This window comes from Sturnira hondurensis, unplaced genomic scaffold (assembly GCF_014824575.4).
Source record: "Sturnira hondurensis isolate 20B ecotype Veracruz unplaced genomic scaffold, ASM1482457v3 Scaffold0016663, whole genome shotgun sequence".
Taxonomy (NCBI): domain Eukaryota; kingdom Metazoa; phylum Chordata; class Mammalia; order Chiroptera; family Phyllostomidae; genus Sturnira; species Sturnira hondurensis.
In genome coordinates this window covers 15,203,051-15,222,959 of record NW_028089294.1, presented here as the reverse complement: position 1 = coordinate 15,222,959, position 19,909 = coordinate 15,203,051, and the positions used below count along the sequence as shown (strand labels likewise).

The 19,909-nt window shown below is 49.6% G+C and overlaps 1 protein-coding gene across 1 annotated transcript; it reads left to right on the top strand.

The window, feature by feature from the left end:
- On the top strand, positions 1–19,628 carry TRIM54 (tripartite motif containing 54). The gene is made up of 9 exons (XM_037066864.1): positions 1–520; positions 14,084–14,256; positions 14,761–14,932; positions 17,398–17,493; positions 18,187–18,420; positions 18,690–18,712; positions 18,836–18,960; positions 19,107–19,190; positions 19,493–19,628. The coding sequence occupies exons 1-9, from the start codon at positions 353–355 to the stop codon at positions 19,501–19,503; spliced, it is 1,086 nt and encodes a 361-aa protein (XP_036922759.1). The 5' UTR covers positions 1–352; the 3' UTR covers positions 19,504–19,628.
- The last annotated feature ends 281 nt before the right edge of the window (positions 19,629–19,909 follow it).

The window sequence follows — 19,909 nt, the reverse complement described above, 5'->3', positions numbered from 1 at the left end:
TGAGGGACAAACAGTGCTGCCCATAGAGTGAACGAGAGTCCTTTGGGGAACAAAAGGAGAGATTTCCAGGGGCCGAGTTACTCAGGGAGTGAGGGATCGAAAAAGCTGCATGTGTCTGGCTAGGTAGAGAGCAAAGAAGAGAGAGACGAGAAGCGTCTGAAAACAGCTCTCTGAGGACGAGGTGCATTTCAGAGGAAGGTTCAGGAGAGATAGCAAAGCTATTTCGAGAGAGAGCAACAAAAGGGAACGTAAGAATCCACAGGCTGTCTAACGTACACGAGGAAGGGTCCAGAGGCAGTGAGGAAAGGCCAGGGCCAGGACCAAGGCCGGGGTAGGCACCATCACTGAGGGGATGAACTTCGCAGTGGGTTTCAAGCCGCTGCTAGGGGATGCACACAGCATGGACAACCTGGAGAAGCAGCTCATCTGCCCCATCTGCCTGGAGATGTTCTCCAAACCAGTGGTGATCCTGCCCTGCCAGCACAACCTGTGTCGAAAGTGCGCCAATGACGTCTTCCAGGTGGGCCGGGGTGGGGGCCGGGCCGGTGAGGCAGTGCAGACTAGTGGGGGCCTTCCCCTCAGGTCAGAGCTGAGCCCCCAGAAGGTGACAGGCACAGTGTTCTGTGAGATGGGTGGTGGCTGTCCTGGCTGAGGGCAGAAGAAAAGCCGGGGTTCTAGGGGACGTCAGAGCAAGCATGAGTCAGCAGCCGCCTGCAGGCTGCCGAGGACAGCCCATGCGTGCACGGCCGCTGGAGTGATGGTACCGACAGAGGAAAGCAGAGCCCCTTAGAAAGTGGGAGGGCGGCGAGCCTGCACCAGGCCGCGTACCAGGCTGTGTTAGACTCTGCACTCCAGACTCGAGTTTCGGATTTTGAGAACATCATGGAAAATCTGGGGGAAATAGCGTTGAGATAACAAAGTATTAAAAAAATAAACCCTGTGAGAAAAGGTCCTGGTGACAGTGAAACTATCTGTATTCGAGGCGCAGCTCAGCGCATCCATCTTTGGAGGGCATTGTCCCTGATCAAAAGAGTCACACCTGTGCCCCGCTCCAGACTGGTCAATAAAAGGACCTCTGATTTAAAAAGATTGAGGTCAGGTAAACAGAAAGAAGGCAGAGAAGACATTTTCTCAGAAGCACAACCAGTCTGGGCTGACCCGTGGTCACGGAGCAAAGAAGATCTAGTCAAGTGCATAGATATCATTTTACCTACTGGTTTCAAAAAGAAAAGCAGCATATACTGAAATGGTTTATTTTTTTCATTTAGCACTTCATTTATTTTTTAGGGAGAGGAGAAGGGAGGGAGAAAAAGGGGGAGAGAAACATCAATGTGTGAGAAAAACATTAGTTGCCTCTTGCACAGCCCCAATCGGGGACCTGGTCCACACCCCAGGCATGAGCCCTGACTGGGAATCGAACTGGCAACCTTTTAGTTCACAGGTCTGTGCTCAATCCACTGAGCCACACCCCGCAGGACCAGAATGGTTTATAAGTAGGCTTTCTTTTTCGCCCTGTGCCACTGGTATCGGCTGTAGTAATCTGCAAACTGGGACAAAGATCAGGGAGAGAGGGGAAAAGACAGACAGACACACACACACAAACACACACACACACACACACCTTTTGCTAATGAAGTAAAATCTCTGAATGAACCAGAGCTGGCTGGTTTAGTATGCATGGCAGCAACAAGGGATATCACGAACACATATTCTTCATCGGTATCAGAAATTATGAGGAAGTGTGTTGAACACAAGTGATTTTTAACTTAACCAAGAAAATATTTCCCTTGTAACTTCTTTGGGGCAGTAGGTTTGGGGGGAAGTACTGGGCTCACTGAGCCTGGTCGCCCCTCAGCTGTGCCCCGGGGCGGACACTTTCTGCTGTCTGCCATCTTCACCGAGTGTCCGGTGGTCTTGCCTGCCAGCTCCCCACCGAGGCGCACTCCCATCTCCTACTCCCCTGGAGGGTCTCAAAGCAGTGATTTCCCCTCTCTGGGCGCTTAGACTGACTGTGGTGCCCCCTACCCTGGGCAGCAAGTCATGCACAAGAGGCTATGCCTTGCCCACCATCTTGGATTTTCCCCCTCGTGAAAGTAACTCAACATCCTTCAGGCTGAGATGCCTAGGATGCAATGGCACAAAGACTTTGTCTTCCCTTCTCATGAATTTGGAGTGAAACATCCTTTCATTAGAGCCTGAACTATGTGAAAGCAAAGAGGAGTTTTGAAAGTGAAGGTAATGTATCTGTGAAAAACAGGGGTCAGAATAATGAAAGTGCAAGACACGCAGTGTCATCGGGCAGAGGGACCCAGGGACAGGAGGCCAGAGGGTGTTTCAATGACCTCCCTTGCCCGAGTTAGTCCTCTGCATTCAGGCACACTTGCTCTGGTTCCTCGAAGCTCTGCGGTACTGATCTGAGCCCCGAGAGACATAGGGGTGCTTTGGAGCAAACCCTGTGCAGAATGTTCAGGAGACGATACGATTCCTGGGGCTTTGGAGTAGCTCTGTGGATCTTTGCAGGTACAGAGCGCCCCTGGGCCCTCCAAGCGGACACGAGTGAACAGCTTGTTCGCGTGCTGCTTTATTTGGGCTGGCCTGGTGGGAGGCTGACCCAGTTCTTCAGCTGCACTTATGTCTGCACATCTCAGCAGATCCTCCTCTGAAAGATGAGCATATTTAGTTTTTCACACGTTGCCTCCACATTTTGACAACTCTAGGCATAATCAGATTGTCTGTTTTCTAAGTATGGAGACAAGAATAGGACTTTTGATTCCTCTATCTTTAAGCCACTTAGGAAGAATACTCTTAGAACACTGCCTAGAAAGTTAATAGGACTTATAAAAGTGGTACCAGTTTGTTATACACACACACACACACACACACACACACACACACACACACTTTTTTCAAACAGGATTGGAGTTTATATCATGAAAAGTAAATCTTCCCTTCCGGTGCTAAATTCCCTTCTGCAGATGGAGGCAGTCATTACTAACTTTCTTGGGTAGCCTTCTAGAAATCCTCCGTGGATAGCTGTGGGTAGGTGTGTATATATACACATATATTTAAACCAGACTCATTATTCTACACCTGCCTTTGTTCACTCACTGTTTCTCGGCAGTCATTCACGTTCACACGTGCAGGCTTTTGGATTCGCGTTTTCCTTTTTAAACGGCTGGATGGCGCTCCACGGTCACCACTGGACCACAGTCTACTTAATCAGTCCTCTGAGACATCTGGGTGGTGCCCAGCATTTTGCGGCTCTAAAAACTGCTGGGATGGACAAGGAACAAGACTATTAGAGACTTGTGATTTTATAACACAGGTAAATTGGAGAGCCAGGGAGCAAAATGGGAGAAGTGAGAACATTTCATTGGAAATGTTTGACAGCCTCGAGGATTTGGGAAGAAATCACCCATAACCCTCCCTCTCCCAACACAATTAGTTTACAATTGGTTTTCATGTTTGCATATTGCTTTCCCCATACATGCATGCTTTTCCGAAGCCTGTCCCCATACATATTTTATTTTGTATAGTCATCTTTAGAATTGTTCTCTTTCTCTCTGTGTCTGAATTTAAATATCATAAAACACCACATTAGCTCCCTTCTCCCTCCCTCTTTCCCCACGCTGCACCCACTCAGCTACCAAGCATTCTGACCAGAAGAAAGCTGTTGGTGTGGGAATTTGACACAAACATCTCTCTGTGTTCATGCATTTGTAAACTCTGTTCGCTCCTGAATGACTTTAAAGCAAGGCTTCTGTTTATTTTTATACATGCCCCCCACTTCACTGCGGGCGCTTGTTTGTGAGCTGCAACCTGTTGTAATTTAACAGACAATCAGACGGCCTTGTCAGGTTGTTCAGGCACAGCTTTTCTGGGGCTGTCCATTTAGGGAGAGATCTACAGAGACGGAAATATCAAGGAAGGGGCCTCCTTCCCTAGGAAAGGGGGGACCTCCTTCCCTAGGAAAGGGGCGACCTCCATGTTGTGCGGTCCCACTCCGAGCTCCAGGTCTTTATCAGATGATAGTTAGGACCTTTTGTCCTCAAGCACAGGCCTGCCCGAGGAAGCCCTACACAACCTGCTTCCTGGACCACTTCCACCTGCTACAAGGGCCCCAGGACCTGCCCACTAGGCGTGGGGCTTGTCTCCTTTATGAGAAATGGATTTATTGAAATTTTGTGAATCACATTCACCTTGAGGCAGGGTTAACGATCTTACCAACTTGGAAGAAACTTGATTCTTCCAAGTGGGGGACAAGAACCTAGACTGAGACTTAGTATTCCTGGGATCTCCTCTAATCAGTTTCTTCCTTAATTTACCATGTGATGTAAATCAGGCTATTTCACCTCTTCAAGCCTCTTTACATATGTATAAGAGAGAGAGAGAAAAGGATGCTTGACAGAGATCACTAACATCCTCTAATTCTAACAATTTGATTTTACAAGTTCAAGAATTATTGGACTTCCAGTTTAAGGCTTTCCATTCTGGTGCTGGTGTCCACCCTTGACTCACTGTTCCGCTTCTCAGTTTCCTTTCAATCAGCCTCTGTCTGCGCAGCCCTCGTGCCAGGCTCCTTGCTGGGTTCTGTGAGGCAGAGCTCACTCAAAACCACTCTCCCACCCACACCTCAGCTTTTGCCACACCCAGATGCTTTGGAGGCTCTTCAGCTTTTCCCCAGATGTCTGGTCTTCTGCCCATTATTTCCCTGTGGTTTCTTCAGCATATCCCAAGGCTGGCCCAGATGGACCCAGATGCATGGTCCATTAAGCATCAAGGGCCGGGCCACCAGCTTGGGGGAGAACGCCTGCAACACCCTCCACCCTTCTGCATCCTGGGCCAGTATCCCAAATCAGCATCACTCTGGAGAGCCAGGAAAGCGGAATAATGTTTTGACCTAAGTATAGATTTGATAGAGTAGCTGCTTTCACAGAGCATCTTTCTAGGTGGAGCATTTCTATTAGACGCTATGAAATGTTACGAGGAAACAGAGCACGCCACAGAGCTGGAAAGAGCGACAGCTCACAGCACGTGAGCCACATAAAAGCCTTGAGCGTAGCCCAGAATTAAATTCCATGTGTGCATTTTCCCCATTGTATCCTTCACGGTAAAGAGAGAACAGTTATTTCAGATCCTGTGGTTCTGTGTGGGCAGATATTTTTAAGGTCTAGAGCAGTACTTTATAATTTATGGAGAATCTTCACATGCATGATTCCTTCCTTCCTTCCTTCCTCTTCAGAGAGAAGGGAAGGGAGAGGGAGAGGGAGAGAAACCTTGTGAGCCCCCAGGGGCTCAGCCTGCAACCTAGGCACGTGCCGCAACAGGGAATTGAACCAGCGCCCTTGTGGTTCACAGGCCGTCACTCAGCCCACTGAGCCGCACCAGCAGGGGGGCAGCACAGGCATGATTTCACCTGAGTTAGGTAGAATGGGTGTTATTGCCATTTTATAGGGAGAACACAGGAAAGAGGTTACAGTCACATAAACAAAGGGACAGAGTAGGGACATAAATCTAGATAGAAGTTCTGTTTCCTGGAGTGATAAAATTTCTTTCACACATCACGTCATTGGCACGTAACATTTTCCTTTCTGGGGCTGGCGCTTTGTCTACACAGTCTTACATTGTAACATGAAAAGAAGGAGCAAACACCTTTATTTGTGCGACAGAACCTGACAGTTACTTCTTAATCTTGAAATGCAGTAGGAAGGTAAACAGGAGCAAAGAGAGGATTTTGCTAACTGGATATTGGCTGAGAACTCTGTAGCCCAGGGCGAGACCACCAGCATGGAGACGTATGAAGGAGGTTGCTATACACACTCCACAGTATAAAACTCCTATTTTCAATGAGACCATCTAAGGACTTACAATCAGGACAGGAAGTAATCTCGTTTTGTGCCATGAATGCTTTGTCAGTTGGTGAAGCTTATGGACCCTTTCTAAGGGCAATGTGTGTGTGTGGTGTGTTCATTTGTTTGCTTGTTTATTGTTTTGAGAGCACAGTTGTTAAAGCTGGGGGCAGTGAAATGTGGAAGGGTCTAGGATAGAAGGAGCAGCAGGAGAGAGACTAGGTGGATCTGCTTTGGTCCTCTAGGAAGGCAACGGGAAGGAAAGAAGTGAGCCGAGGCTCGGCTGCAGTCAGCCTGGGTGGAGTCAGAGGAACGGGACCTTGGAGACAGGGTCAGGGGGTCAGCCCTGGACAAGCTGTCGCTGCCCGCCACTCCCCTGGTTGGGAGTCTTGTGGGGTCCCTTAGAGTTTAGGAGGTGTGTGCCTGTGGGGGAAGAAGAGAGGTGAAAAAGTGGAAAATCACTGGTCTATCCAAAGACATTTGGGAAATATAGATGAACACAAAGATGAACACAAAGATGAACACAAAAAATCACGCCTGTAAACTTCTTAGCACATTTCCCCACTGTCTCTATAGATCTGTATCCTGCTTTTTGCATCTAAAATCACGACAGGAGCATCTCCTTGTGTTATTAAGAACTACCTTAAAAATGGCACATAATTCCATTAATAACTCATTTAATCTTCCCTCTACTGTGAAACAACCAGTATGCTTATTCTTAAACAGTTGTAGTGTTTGTTCCGATTCCAAAGTAATGCAGATATATTATATAAAAGCCAAGCCTCATAGATAACACACATTGTATCAATCTGTGTAAACACACAAGGGCTGCTCCAGGGACAGGATTTCAAGGACTGCTGGCATCAGACAGGAAGAGGGCGCTCCTGTGACAGCCAGGGGGTGGGGTGGGGGGGTGGGGAGGCACAATGGGGAGATGGGATCCCAGTCCAATGGAGAGGGGGGTGGAGTCTAGATAGTGTGAGAGGAGAAGGTTCTTGTAAAAACCACCAACTCCCTAACCTCATCTCACAGGCAAAATCAGACAGGTCCCCATGTCTGATGTTCTTCCACAGCCCTATCCGTTAAGGCTCACTGCTCTGAGTGCCAGCTCTCGAAAACACCTAGTGCTGAAGGCAAAGCCCTCTTTTTAGATCTCAGGAAATTGAAGCCTTCGAGAAATGACCTTTGCAAGGCCACATATAGCAAATCCAAAGCCAGATCTTCAGATCGGTGCTACTTTCTCTCTATCAGACTGCCTGAAAGGCCCTCTGTGCAATTACAAAGGGGTTCCCCAAAAGGAGTGACAGTTTTGTCCACATGTCCGGTGCAGATGACTTTCTCAAAGCAGGTCCCGCCCCCAGCACTGGCGAAGGGCTGGGATACAAGACAGACACATTTTGACGAGGAGAGGGAGTCAGAAAAGGGTTAGTGCAAACTCCCCAAGCCTCTCTCTTACTTCACCTTCCTGGTTTTTGCCGTAGCTGCTACTACCTGTCCTACGTATTTACTATTTCTATTTAAAAGGACTCCCTTTTAAGGCTTAAATAATTATCGTCATTCTAAATTAGAAAATCCATGAAAATCACCAGCTTTATAGGCTGGCTGTTTTTTCTAACGCGCATTAAAATAAAAACATAACACATTTAAATGTCCATCCTCATTCCACCTAGAATCTTGCCATCCCTGTGTAGACCATATTTTGGGAATCTCTGATGTAGCACACCCGGGGCACACCGTGAGGCCCCCAAGCACCAGGAATGCTATGCCATGAGCTAGAGGGCCCTGGAAAACCCCAAAGATAAACTTTACTATTTTAATACTAGTCCAATTTAGCTGTAGCACCAAGGTCTCATCCACATATTGGCCAGAGACCCGTGAAAATAAGGCAGGAGGGCCTGAGCTCTGGGGAGGGGAGGGGAGGGGAGGGGAGGGGAGGGGAGGGGAGGGGAGGTTCTGTGGGACCAGGGGGTGAACGGGAAAGCAGTGCGTGGTTGTGGGGTCAGCACCAGCCCTCAGCCACGCTGTGAAGATGGCAGAGGTACAAGCCTCCCCCCCACCTGCCCTGTGTGCACTCAAGCTCCCAAGAAAGGTGCTGTTGGAACAACGGATTTAGGGTGGACTGCCTCGGACTTGATGGCCTCCTGAACCCCGGTCCCGCACAGGGCAGCAATTAGCCGGTAGGGTGAGCTGCGGAAGGAACTGCTTTGGCAGCTGGGGAAGTAGTGAAGGGGCAGTGCGCTGTCCAAGTCCGCCTCAGGTTAGTCCTCGAAGTCAGTACTGACTGTGAGGAGCCTGGAGTAGGGCCCTGGGCCAAGACATCCCAACAAGCCCTGATTATTCTTTTTTAAATATTGTGCCAAGGTACACAAGATATAAATGTACCGTCTGGACCACCCTTAAACGTGTAGTCGGTGGTACTGAGGACGCTCACAGTGTTGTGCAACCATCTCCACCGCCCACCTCCAGAAGGGCGATCATCTTCCCAAACTGAAACTCGGTTCCCACTACAGAACAAGTCTCCATTCGTCCTCCCCCGCACCCCGGCAAGAACGTAGGAATCTGGCTATTCCGGATACCTCGCAGAAGAGGGGTCACTCAGCATCTGTCCTTTTGTGTCAGACATTTCACTGACCATATGGTGTCCTCAAGGGTGGTCCAGTTGTAGCAGGCAGTCCTGATAACTTTTATCTCGGTTATTTTCTGTACTCCGTGTGACTCATCTTGGTATGGTAGATCCCACTTCCTTCTGTGTCAAATGTGCGTTTTGTTTCTATGTTGATAACACTGGGTTGGCCAAAAAGCTCATTTAGTTTTTTTCTGTCATGGCTCTAGTAGTGCTTAGTTGTCTTGAACTTCATTCAAAACAATTTCGTTAGACCATATTGTGACAGCTGTCATATCAGTGTAAATTTTTTTTTAAAAACTTAGCAAAATGAGTGAATTTTTGTGTAGCCATTGTACTACTGAAGATGGAAGAAAATAGCAACATTTTGGGCATATTATGCTTTAATTCAAGAAAGGTAAAAATGCAACTGAAACTCAAAATAAGATTTGTGCAGTGTATGGAGAAAGTGCTGTGGCTGAACGAACGTGTCAAAAGTACTTTGAGGAGTTTCTTGGTACCACTGACATTTTGGCCAAATAACTCTTTGCTGTGGGGCTGTCCTTTGCATTGGAAGATGTTTGGCAGCACCCCTGGCCTCTACCCACTGGAAGCCAATATCAGGAGGTAGCCAACATACTCAAAATATCCAAATCAATAAAGTTACTAGTGAAAAATGAAGTATGTATCTTTGCTTTTATGGAAAAACTAAATGGAATTTTGGGGCCAACCCAATATATTTTACTGGATTTCTTTCCTTAATTCTGCCAGCTCGCTTTTCTCCTCCAGGTTTAATCACCTTCTCTCTCTTTAATCAGAGAGGCTGCTCTCTTTATTTCCTTAAAAACATTACATTGAAATTGTACCATTTCTTGGAGCAATTCTTCTTCTCAAGTGTATTTGTCATCTGTCCTTTGCTCGCCACGCTTCCTTTTCCCCCATCCCTTTAGCACTACCTCGGCCTTGTCAGATCCCGCTGCTTATCCCGCCTTCTTGGACGGGGTGGTTTTGTTTGGTGCTGACAGTGACTTCTGTGCTTACCCTTCTATTTACCTTGGCTTTCTTCCACTGTCCTCTTAAATGTAAACTAGCCAGCTGGGTGTTATCATTGGTTTGCCATCTCTGTTTAATTCCTTGGCTTTTGTGGTGAACAGAGGGGTGTGACTGGGATTAGTAGACAGTTGAGTGTCTCAGTTTGGTTGTTCTGCATCAGAATATTTTTCACACAGAATCTGATGAATCATTGTCCTCCCCGTGGGCCATGCGTAGGTCCATGAGAGGAGGTGTCCCCGAGATCTGAGCTGTTCTCTCTCCTTTCCTCAGACAAGCAGATTATTCTGGTTGCAGGCTGGACCCTTATCGTGCTCCTGGCACCAAAGGGTTTTGATCTGATGGGTCATCTTTTGTTTATCTCTGCTCAGATAACTTCAATCCACAGTTGAGTTTTTGGCTGCTATTTCTGGCCTTCGTGAAAGGTTGATGTTTGGCCTTTCATGCTTTTCACTAAAATCTGTTTCACCTGAAACTCATAGAGAGGCAAATGTTGGAACTGATAACGTAGTATATTGATAACTGGAGGGACTCTGGAGTCAGGGTGCCTGAGTTCAAATATTGGCTCCACCACCGCTTAGCCGGTGACCATGTGCAATTTATTTAACTTGTCTGGGCTACAATTTCCTATCTTTGAAATGAAGCTAGTAGTGGTACCTACTTCACAGGGCTGATATGAGAATTAAATGAGTTAATACAAATGAAAGGCCTTAGAGCAAAGCCTGGCACAAAGTAAGTGCTCAGCAGACAGATGTCAGCGCTATCATCCTGCTTCCCCTAGTCCAGATTAGGGGATAAATGTTTACCTCCTCCACCATCTGTACGAGAAAGTCTTCAGGATTAAATTCAGCGTTGTCTGGAAAGCCCATAGCACAGTGCTTGATACGTAACAGGCCCTCAAAACTCCTGTGGATTGTGAAGTAATGAGATCAGAGGAAGAGTGCAGTGAGGGGCCGGGGGGGGGGGGGGGGGGGGGGGNGGGGGGGGGGGGGGGGGGGGGGGGAGCAAAGAGGGCGGTATGGGTTGGGCCAAGGCTTTAGCAGAAGCTGCCTTCATCTTTTCTTTCACTATTCAGATGTGTCCTGAGCATCTTTTTATAAAAGATTTTATTTATTTATTTTTAGAGAGAAGGGAGGGAGAAAGAGAGGAAGAGAAACACTGACGTGAGAAAGAAACTTTCATTGGTTGCCTTCCGTACACGCCCCGACCCAGGATTCAACTGACAACCTAGGCCTGTGCCCCGACTGGGATCGAACTGGTGACCTTCTGCTCTGTGGGATGATGCCCAACCAAAAGAGCCACACCGGTCAGGGCCTGAGCATCTTCATAGGGTTCCCACCAGCTCATCAAAGTGTCGACATAAGAAACTTCCAAATCTGTAGAGAATTTGGATGGGTTTATTTAAGCTAAACTGAGGACGTATGGCAGGGATCGAGATCTCAAATGCTCCAGAGAATAACGTGTTTGGAGCTTCATTTGAGATTAAGGAGGTTAACACAAGGAAGATGCGGGGTGTTAAGATAACACACGGAGGTGGGAAAAGCAAGGTGGGTTTTGGATTATAGGGCAGGTAACAGATTATGTGCTCCCTCTCTCCAGGGTGGTTACAGCTTGAAAGGCATCTGACCTAGATGCCCAGAAACAGTGGGAGGGCTTGCTTAGGGCAGAGATGAACCTTTTACTAGGAAGTCATATGCCGGGGTCATGGCTACCCACCGTGACCTGCCCAGTTAGGCACTGATGAGCAGGTCGCCCTGTGAGGTTCCTTTCCATCGAGTCCCCTTTTCTCATCCACAAAAGACAGCATCCTCGCAGGAGCTTGCAGGCTTAGTGTTTCCCCAACACCTCCTTACTCACTTGGATTCTATATTAGAAGGTAACTGTGTGAAATTATATTTTAAAAAATCCCAGTGATCTTATACTTTAACGCATCTCTAAACTAACCTAAACTAAATTTATACAATCTAGTTATAGAGAAAGACAAATACACAAACACGGCCTTGGATCATTTTAAACTAATTTGTTCCAACTTTATGATGGGCTAAAGCATTAGCTTTCTATAATTCTCAACAAATGCTCCCAAACGTGATCTTTGTGACATGCCAGTCACCCTCCTCCAATAGGCTGCCCACTTCACACCAGGGCCACATTTCCTGCTTTGCCTGCTTCCCTTGCTATCCAGAGATCAGCCAAGACTAGGACTTGGGTGCCCTCTAGGTGTTATAGGGTGCTACTGCACACACATACTTGACCTGGTTGTTGTGTTAAGAATTTGGAGAACCTGATGAAATCCAATTGCAGGAAATACATCTAAATATACAAAGTCCCAGGTGACTACTGTCTCTATTACTCCTAGGAGTATGTGGTCTTCCAGCCGCTTAGGATTAGATTCTGCTGTAAGTGACAGAAAACCCCAAATCAGCCCTGGTTGGTATTGCTCAGTGGATTGAGTGTTGACCTGCAAACCAACAGGTTGCCAGTCCTATTCCCAGTCAGGGCACACATCTAGCTTGCAGGCCAGGTCCCCAATTAGGGGGCGTGCAGGGTGCAACCAATTGATGTTTCTCTTGCATATCAATGTTTCCCTCCCTCTCTCTCTCTCCCTTCCCCTCTCTCTAAAAATAAATAAAATCTTAGAGAGAGAGAGAGAGAGAGAGAGAGAGAGAAAGAAAACCCCAAATACAATAGCTTCAAGAAGGTAAAGTTTTGCTTCTTCTCTCAAGTGAAAATACGGGTAGGCAGTGCAAGACCGCCCCGTCAGAGACTCACTATTTTGTCCTGCTGCCATTCTCAGCATGGGGCCACCTCCTGGCTCAAGGCGTCTGCTTCAGTGTGAGCCATTCTCTCTCCATTTCGGTCAGCAGGAAGAAGCAGGGCATATCCCTCCCATCAAAGATATAGGAAGTCTTCACTCACCGTCACTGGCAGGTTGACCAATGTCAAAGACTTTAAATGAAATGACATATACCAAAACCAATTTCACCACAGGCTAATTGATATGAACAAGAGTTAAGTTCCTGTGACATCTCATCAGCCCTATATGAGGACCTGTACCCTTCCTAGAAATGGCAGAAAATATGTCTATCTATCGATATAACCCATTGGCCAGAGCACAGTCCCTTGGCCACGCCCAGCTGGAAGGGAGGCTTGGACACAAGCTCTTTTGTCCATGTGTCTTGCTAAAACCTTGGGGGCTCTGTTATTTAAGAAAAAGAGGAGGTGAATATTGGGGAACAACCAGCAGTCTCAACCAGTGTTTCATCTGCTACTTTCCACAGATTGGCTCGTTTCTCTTCTCTGTAGACCAGCCTTCTCTGCTCCTAGTTTCTGAACCCTCCCACCTTCTAGCTCTACTTGTACAAGACTTTGGGCAGCCACACTGTCAACTCTTAGCCCAACACCACAGGTCTTTTCAGTTCTGAAGCGGCACATGGTCCAGCCAGCTCAGGTGCTGTGTCTCCATTCCCAGTTCCTAGAGAGAAAGACTGATTTGCCCTGCTTGGACCAGGTGATCACCTCCCCATCTCTGAGCCAGCTGTCTGTGGCCTGGGGCGTAGAGGGCCACTTTAGGATGGAGTGGAGCAAGTTCTATGAGGTTCAGGGGAAGGGCCACTTTAGGATGGAGTGGAGCAAGTTCTAAGACGTATAGGGGAAGGAAGTGCTGAGCATCTCGGGGAGGTCCTCCTTCCGAGCTTACCCCTGTCATCACAGTCAGCCTTCTGAACGGGACTGTCAGTTTGCCTGTCCTTAGGACAGGGGTGCAGTTGTGCATATCTCGTCCCCAGTCCTCGGTTTCATAGAGGGTCACTGCGTGCACAAGTGTACACAGTAGGAGAGTGACAAACACAACAAAAGAACCCAGGACTCCCGATTCCCAGTCTCTGGAGTGATTTCCCAGAATGTGGCTTATTGGACCCATTGTCCAGCACTTATCTCTGCTTTTGCCCCCATGCAGAGCTGCACAATGTCCCCCTCAGATGTGGTCCATGAAAACCCCAGGCTGAGTGGAGGACACTGGCCACATTGCTTAGAGCTTTCCTGCCAAGGTCAATGTCACCTCACACCTCCAAGCTGGGCCCCTTTGGGGACATCCCATTCTGACTAGGCCTTGACCGAAGCCAGGCTCTGGATGCAGGGACACTCAAGGAGGTGGGCTGAGTGATAAGATAAAAGTGACCTTGACCGGTGTGGCCCAGTTGGTTGGGCATCATCCCACAAAGCAAAAGGCTGCTGGCTCTGTTCCCAGTCAGGGCACAGGCCTGGGTTACAGATTCAGTCCCCAGTCCGGCATGTTCGAGAGGCAACCAATTGGTGTTTCTCTCTCGCACTGAAGTTTCTCTCCCTCTCTTTCTCCCTCCCTCCCACTCTCTCTAAAAATAAATAAATAAAATCTTTTCAAAACTAAGATAAGAGTGGGAGACAGGATCTCCATGGCCACCCACCCTGAGCTGCTCTCAGAGGGAGGTCCAACCAGAGAAAAGGGCTAATGCCACTCTCATCACTGCTCCCCACCCCCAGTCCCTCCCCCTGCCTCCCAGTTCCTTTGCAGTGGCCCCTTCTCTCATGCTGCCTGTCCCCACAGGCCTCGAACCCTCTATGGCAATCCCGGGGCTCCACCACTGTGTCTTCAGGAGGCCGTTTCCGCTGCCCATCTTGCAGGCATGAGGTTGTCCTGGACCGACATGGTGTCTACGGCCTGCAGCGAAACCTGCTAGTGGAGAACATTATCGACATTTACAAGCAGGAGTCTTCCCGGTAAGCGGTCAGGGCCTCTTGGCTCTCTAAAGGGCGGGTCCTGGGGCCCAGCCTGGGAACCCACCAGGGCTGAAGGGAGTGTACCAAACCACCCTGACCCTTCAGTGTGGAGATGGGAGGAGTGGACCAGAGAAGAGAAGGGACTTGCCCCAGGTCACTCAGCTCAGGTGGTCTTTTTTCTGGTGGCGGCTTTGCCTTCACTCTCTCCACCTGGGGAAGGGCTGAAAGTCCACCAGCAAGGTCCTTGCCAGCCCTCCATTACTTCCTGCCCTGTGAGGCTTCTCTGACTCTTGGAATAGAAACTATTTTTGGAACTAAGCTTCCTCTGCCTCTTATCTCTTTCTATTCCTCCAACAAAGAGCCGGTGGAAGTCACTTACCTGCACGGCCACAGCTCAGCGGCAGGGGCGGAAAAGGTGGTGGTGGTTGGCCTTGCACTCTCGGGCCTCACCTCCCACCCTGGCCTGGGCCCTGACCCTCCTGCCGCCTGCCCATGCCCCTCCAGGCCACTGCACTCCAAGGCTGAACAGCACCTCATGTGCGAGGAGCACGAAGAGGAGAAGATCAACATCTACTGCCTGAGCTGTGAAGTGCCCACCTGCTCTCTCTGCAAGGTCTTCGGTGCCCACAAGGACTGTGAGGTGGCCCCACTGCCCACCATTTACAAACGCCAGAAGGTATCAAGCAGCAGAGGGAGCCCGCATGTGGGGGTGGGGGCATAAGAAAGGGTCTCTAACTTCAGCCTCTGCCTCCACTTGGTTTTGAAGGCAGGCAGACCGGGGCTGAAGCCCCAGCTCTGTGGGTGACCTGGGGTGGGCCGCTTGGCTTCTCTGGCCATCACTGTCCTCACTTGTAACCCGGGGATGAAAATGCCTACTTCTGAGAGTTGTTTTAGGACAAAGTAAGACAATGGATTCGAGCAGAGACTTCATATGGTGGACTAGGTGTTCTCAAGGCCCTCTGTCCATCACACAGCTACATTCCACAGAAAATATAATTTAAACATGATACTGGCCGGCACAGAGGAAGTAAAGGAAATTTCCAAGTGGGAGTGAAGGTGGAGAGAGGAGGCGGGTAGGGAACTGAGAACAGAATGCTGAATCCCGAGTACCAAGGGCAAATGCTGGCAGGGTCACTGAGCTAGAAGGGTGAGACTGTGCCTTCAAACCCCTAAAAGGTGGGGGGCCTTCAAGGAAGACCCCCCCAAAATAACGGGTTAAAATGGAATTGCAGGAACTAAAGTGATCAGTTTTGCTGCCTGGCTTTTGGCAATGGCAAATGCAAACTTGGGAGAAGGAAAAAAGAAAAAAAGACACCTTAGTTTAAACCCTTGGTTTTCCTTAGATTAAGAAGAACAAGAGATTAGCTCACAATGGAAGATCCACAGAAAAATGTACCCCATTACTGAAGTCAGAAGAAACAAAAATTGCAGATTTAGGCCTCCAAGAAATTCAGATATTGAAATTATTAAGAATAGAAAGTCACTGTGTATAAAATGCTCTAAAATATGGAATTAATAAAATAAGCAATACTAGACTATCAAAAATGCAGATTTGACAAAGGCTCAAATAGAACTTTTAGAAAGGACAATACAATTGTTGAAATAAAACATTCAAAGGATAAATTAAATGAGAAGTTTCTCAGAAGAGGGAATTAGTGAACAGGAAGAGTGGACTGAAAAAAAAAACAGCCTAGAAAGCCGCCCTGGGAGATGAGAAGGTCTAACATAGGTCTAATAAGAGCCACACAATGAGAAAATAAAGAAAGTGTGTGGGGGAGCTTTGCCTGCAGAGTCCCCCATCTGCTACGGATGAGAATCAGTCTACCAAGACATGACCTGCTTGTGGAGGAAAGGCAGTTGATCTCTCAAAGGAGAAGGACCAGGAACCTGTTCCTCAATGAGCTTTTATTGGGTTCAGTTTGCACAGAAATACAGGTAAAACTCATCAATCATTGTCAGACGGTCAAGATCAAACAATAGATAATGTATAAAGAACTACCAGGGCCCTGGCTGCTGTAGCTCAGTGGATTGAGTGCGGGCCTGCAAACCAAAGGATTGTGGTTCGATTCCCAGTCAGGGCACATGCCTGGGTTGCAGGCCAGTTCCCAGTGGGGGATGCATGAGAGGCAACCACACATTGATATTTCTCTCTCTCTCTCCTTCCCTTCCCCTCTAAAGATAAATAAATAAAATCTTAAAAAAAAAAAAAAAAGAACTACCAGGGCTTATTCCGAGTCAGGGTCAGTTAGCTAAAGGGCTATAAGATTTTGGGAAACAAACTCATTTCCTGCTCAGACCCTTATCAGAAAATTGAGGGCATTCTTAGCCAAGCAAGTTTCACAGGATTTTATGCATTCTTTCTTAGGCCTGATCACCTCAGGGAACTCATACTTTCCAGCACAGGGCTGCACCACCCTCTGTCATTGTTTTAGGCTTAAATCTGGCAGGGGAAGTAAGGCAGCCAAGAAATCAGGAGACTTCTTGAAGAATGAGGCCAGAATGAGGACTCAGGCTATATCAAAGCCAAGGGGGGACAGTCCATCACCCTCTTTTTCTATAGCCCCCCAAGTCCTTTCCTTGGGGCCCCTTCATGACCATGCCTGTCTTAGGTTGTTCCTCCCTTGAGGGATCTTACCCGTCATTTGCTAACTGGACAGGCTTGGGGCCAAGAGGATGAAGTAAGGGGGCAGAGGCAGTGTTCCTGCCAGGGAGATAAGATTTGTCTCCTTAGTGGCTTATGGTCCCAAGGTCTTAGCCATGGGGGGGTTACAGCTTCTGAAACCAGGCAGGGCGGTTCCCAACAAGAGTGGAAAAGAGGCAGTGCTATCCTGCCAGACAGCAGTGAAGAATTTTTCAGAATTGATGGAAGGCACAGATCTACAGATAAAGCATCTAGCCCAGTGCCTGGCACTTGGTGGATATTTGGTGAATGTCTCTTTTGGTAGTAGAGGGCGTCCTCTCTTGACCTTCCAGAACCCAGAGTGTACTTCCACACTTCTTGGATGGTCCCAAGCCCACTAGATCTCTGGTGATGCCCTAATGTTGGGGTGCAGGAGGCCTAGGCAGCCCTGGCTGCAGTGGGAGGGGCACACCTCTAGTCTCGGTCCCCCAGCCCTGAGTGCAGGCCTGTGTGTGTGGCAGAGTGAGCTGAGTGACGGCATCGCGATGCTGGTGGCAGGCAATGACCGTGTGCAAGCCGTGATCACGCAGATGGAGGAGGTGTGCCAGACCATCGAGGTAAGCCTGGGGTGAGAGGGAGGGAAATTTCTGGGCTCTTAGAGGTAGGTCACAGGAAGTGGGATGGGCTCAGCTAGATTTGAGTCTGAGCTCTGCCCCTCACTAGCTGTGCGACTTTGGCCCAGTTACTTAACTTCTCTGTGCTTTGGTTTTGTTTGTTTTTAACTACATAAAATAGTGATAAAGAGAAAGATCTGGTGGCTACCTGACTGAATCTTTTTGAGAACCAAATGTGATTACTTAGTTCTAGACAAGCAAGCAAACACCAGGCCCAGAGACACAGATGACATTCATGAGGTTGCTTTAAAATACTGTCGTTATTTGCTGAGAGTAGATCTTAAAAGTTCTCATCACATAAAAAAAAATGGTAACTGTGTGGGGACGATGTTAACTAGACATACGTGGTGATCATTTCACAGAGTATACAAATATTGAATCGTTACATTGCACACCTGAAGCTTATATGATGCTGTATGTCCATTGCATCTTAAAAAATATTGTGTTGCTGTTATTTCTGAGAAGATCTGAGAATCGGCAGCCCTTAGCTGGAGTCCTGGCCCTGGCCCTAATTTGCGGTGTAATTGACAGGTCGCTTTTCTTCTTGGCTCTCTGCGACTCCCACTAAGTGGGAGCGGGACAAGCTGCCGGTGCTCTCCCACCTGTGGGGTCTCATCATCACTCCTCGTCTTTCAGGACAACAGCCGGAGGCAGAAGCAGCTGCTAAACCAGAAGTTCGAGACCCTGTGCGCAGTGCTGGAGGAGCGGAAGGGTGAGCTGCTGCAGGCGCTGGCGCGCGAGCAGGAGCAGAAGCTGCAGCGCGTCAGGGGCCTCATCCGCCAGTACGGAGACCACCTGGAAGGCTCCTCTAAGCTCGTGGAGTCTGCCATCCAGTCCATGGAGGAGCCGCAGATGGCGCTGTATCTACAGGTGAGCCCTGGGAGGCAGGTGGCAGGCTGTATAGTGGCTAGACCAGGGGCCTTGGCACCTGGAGACCTGGGCTGAAGGCTACTCTCTGGCACCTACTTGCCCCATGGCCTTGGGCGAGTCGCCCCCCTCGGAGTCCATTTTCTCCTTGAGAATTAGAATATGCCTCCCCCAGCCCCAGCCTACTTCGCAGGACTGTGGTGGGCGTCAAAAATGGAATGTAGTCAGAGGCTGGTCCAATGCTTACTCTCGGCCTCCTTTCTTCCCTACAGCAGGCCAAGGAGCTGATCAATAAGTGAGTAGGCGGGGCAGGGAGGGAGAGGAAGGGGCTGTGCGGCTTCAGCACCGCGGGGTGAGGGGTGGGGACTAGAGGAGGGGTGCCAGGCCATTTTCAGACGAGCCACTGCTGACGCTGCAGGGTCGGGGCAATGTCAAAGGTAGAGCTGGCAGGGCGGCCAGAGCCAGGCTACGAAAGCATGGAGCAGTTCACCGTGAGCGTGGAGCACGTGGCGGAAATGCTGAGGACCATCGACTTCCAGCCGGGTGAGGGAGCCAAGGAGGGGCCGAGGGCCGCTGGCACTCGGTGTCCAGACCCCCTGCAGTGGGGGGCGGGGAGGAGGGAGGGACAGGCGAGACTTGATGGTCAGAGAAGCAGGGACACCACCTCACGGGGGTCCTCCTTCTGCCAGGCGCTTCCGGGGAGGAAGACGATGACGAGGTGGTGTTTGACGGAGAAGAAGGCAGCGCGGGGCCGGAAGAAGAGCGGCTGGAGGGTGAGTGCGGCCCCAGGGGCACGGCTGGCCTGGCCGATGCGCCCCTGTCCCTTCCTCTGGCCGTTGCCTTCCCTGCCCGACCAGGGCTCGCTCGTGGCCCCTATTCCTTTTAAGTCCCTCCCAATCCCCCTAGGGGAGCGACCCTAGCGCGGGTGCAAAAGGACACTTTCCTTTCCCACCAGCCATTCCTCTGGTGCTTTGGAGACCAGGGTGGGTGGGAAGTGGCGGAGACACCCACGTGGCTGGGGAGAGGAGTTGCCTTGTTCCTTCGGACCCACCGCAGCTTCCCTTCCCGGCGACAGGCCTGCACTGACCCTCCCCCTGTAGGGGGACCCGCGCTCCGGCCCTGGAGGATCTGCGCCGAGACCACCGAGCCCCCCAGTTCAGCGGCGAAAGCTCAATAAAGGGTTGACGCACCCCGACCCGCAGCGTCCTTCACTGCCGGCTGTCTCGGCCTCGGCCTCGGAGGCGCCCCCACCACTAATGCTCCCTTCTCTGGATCTGGGGCCAGCTGGGGGGCGGAAGTGGAATGAGCCCCTGTTGGGAATCTCCTTACTATCAGGCACCGATTCCCCGCCCCAGTGCCAAGGGCAAAGAGTAGGGGTGGCGTGGAGGGGTCGGAACTCGAGTTGGTGGGTGATGGGGACAATGGGGACACAGGACCCTGGTTGAAAGCCGTTGCCCTGCGGCACTGATCCCCCCCCACCCCGGGAGGCCCA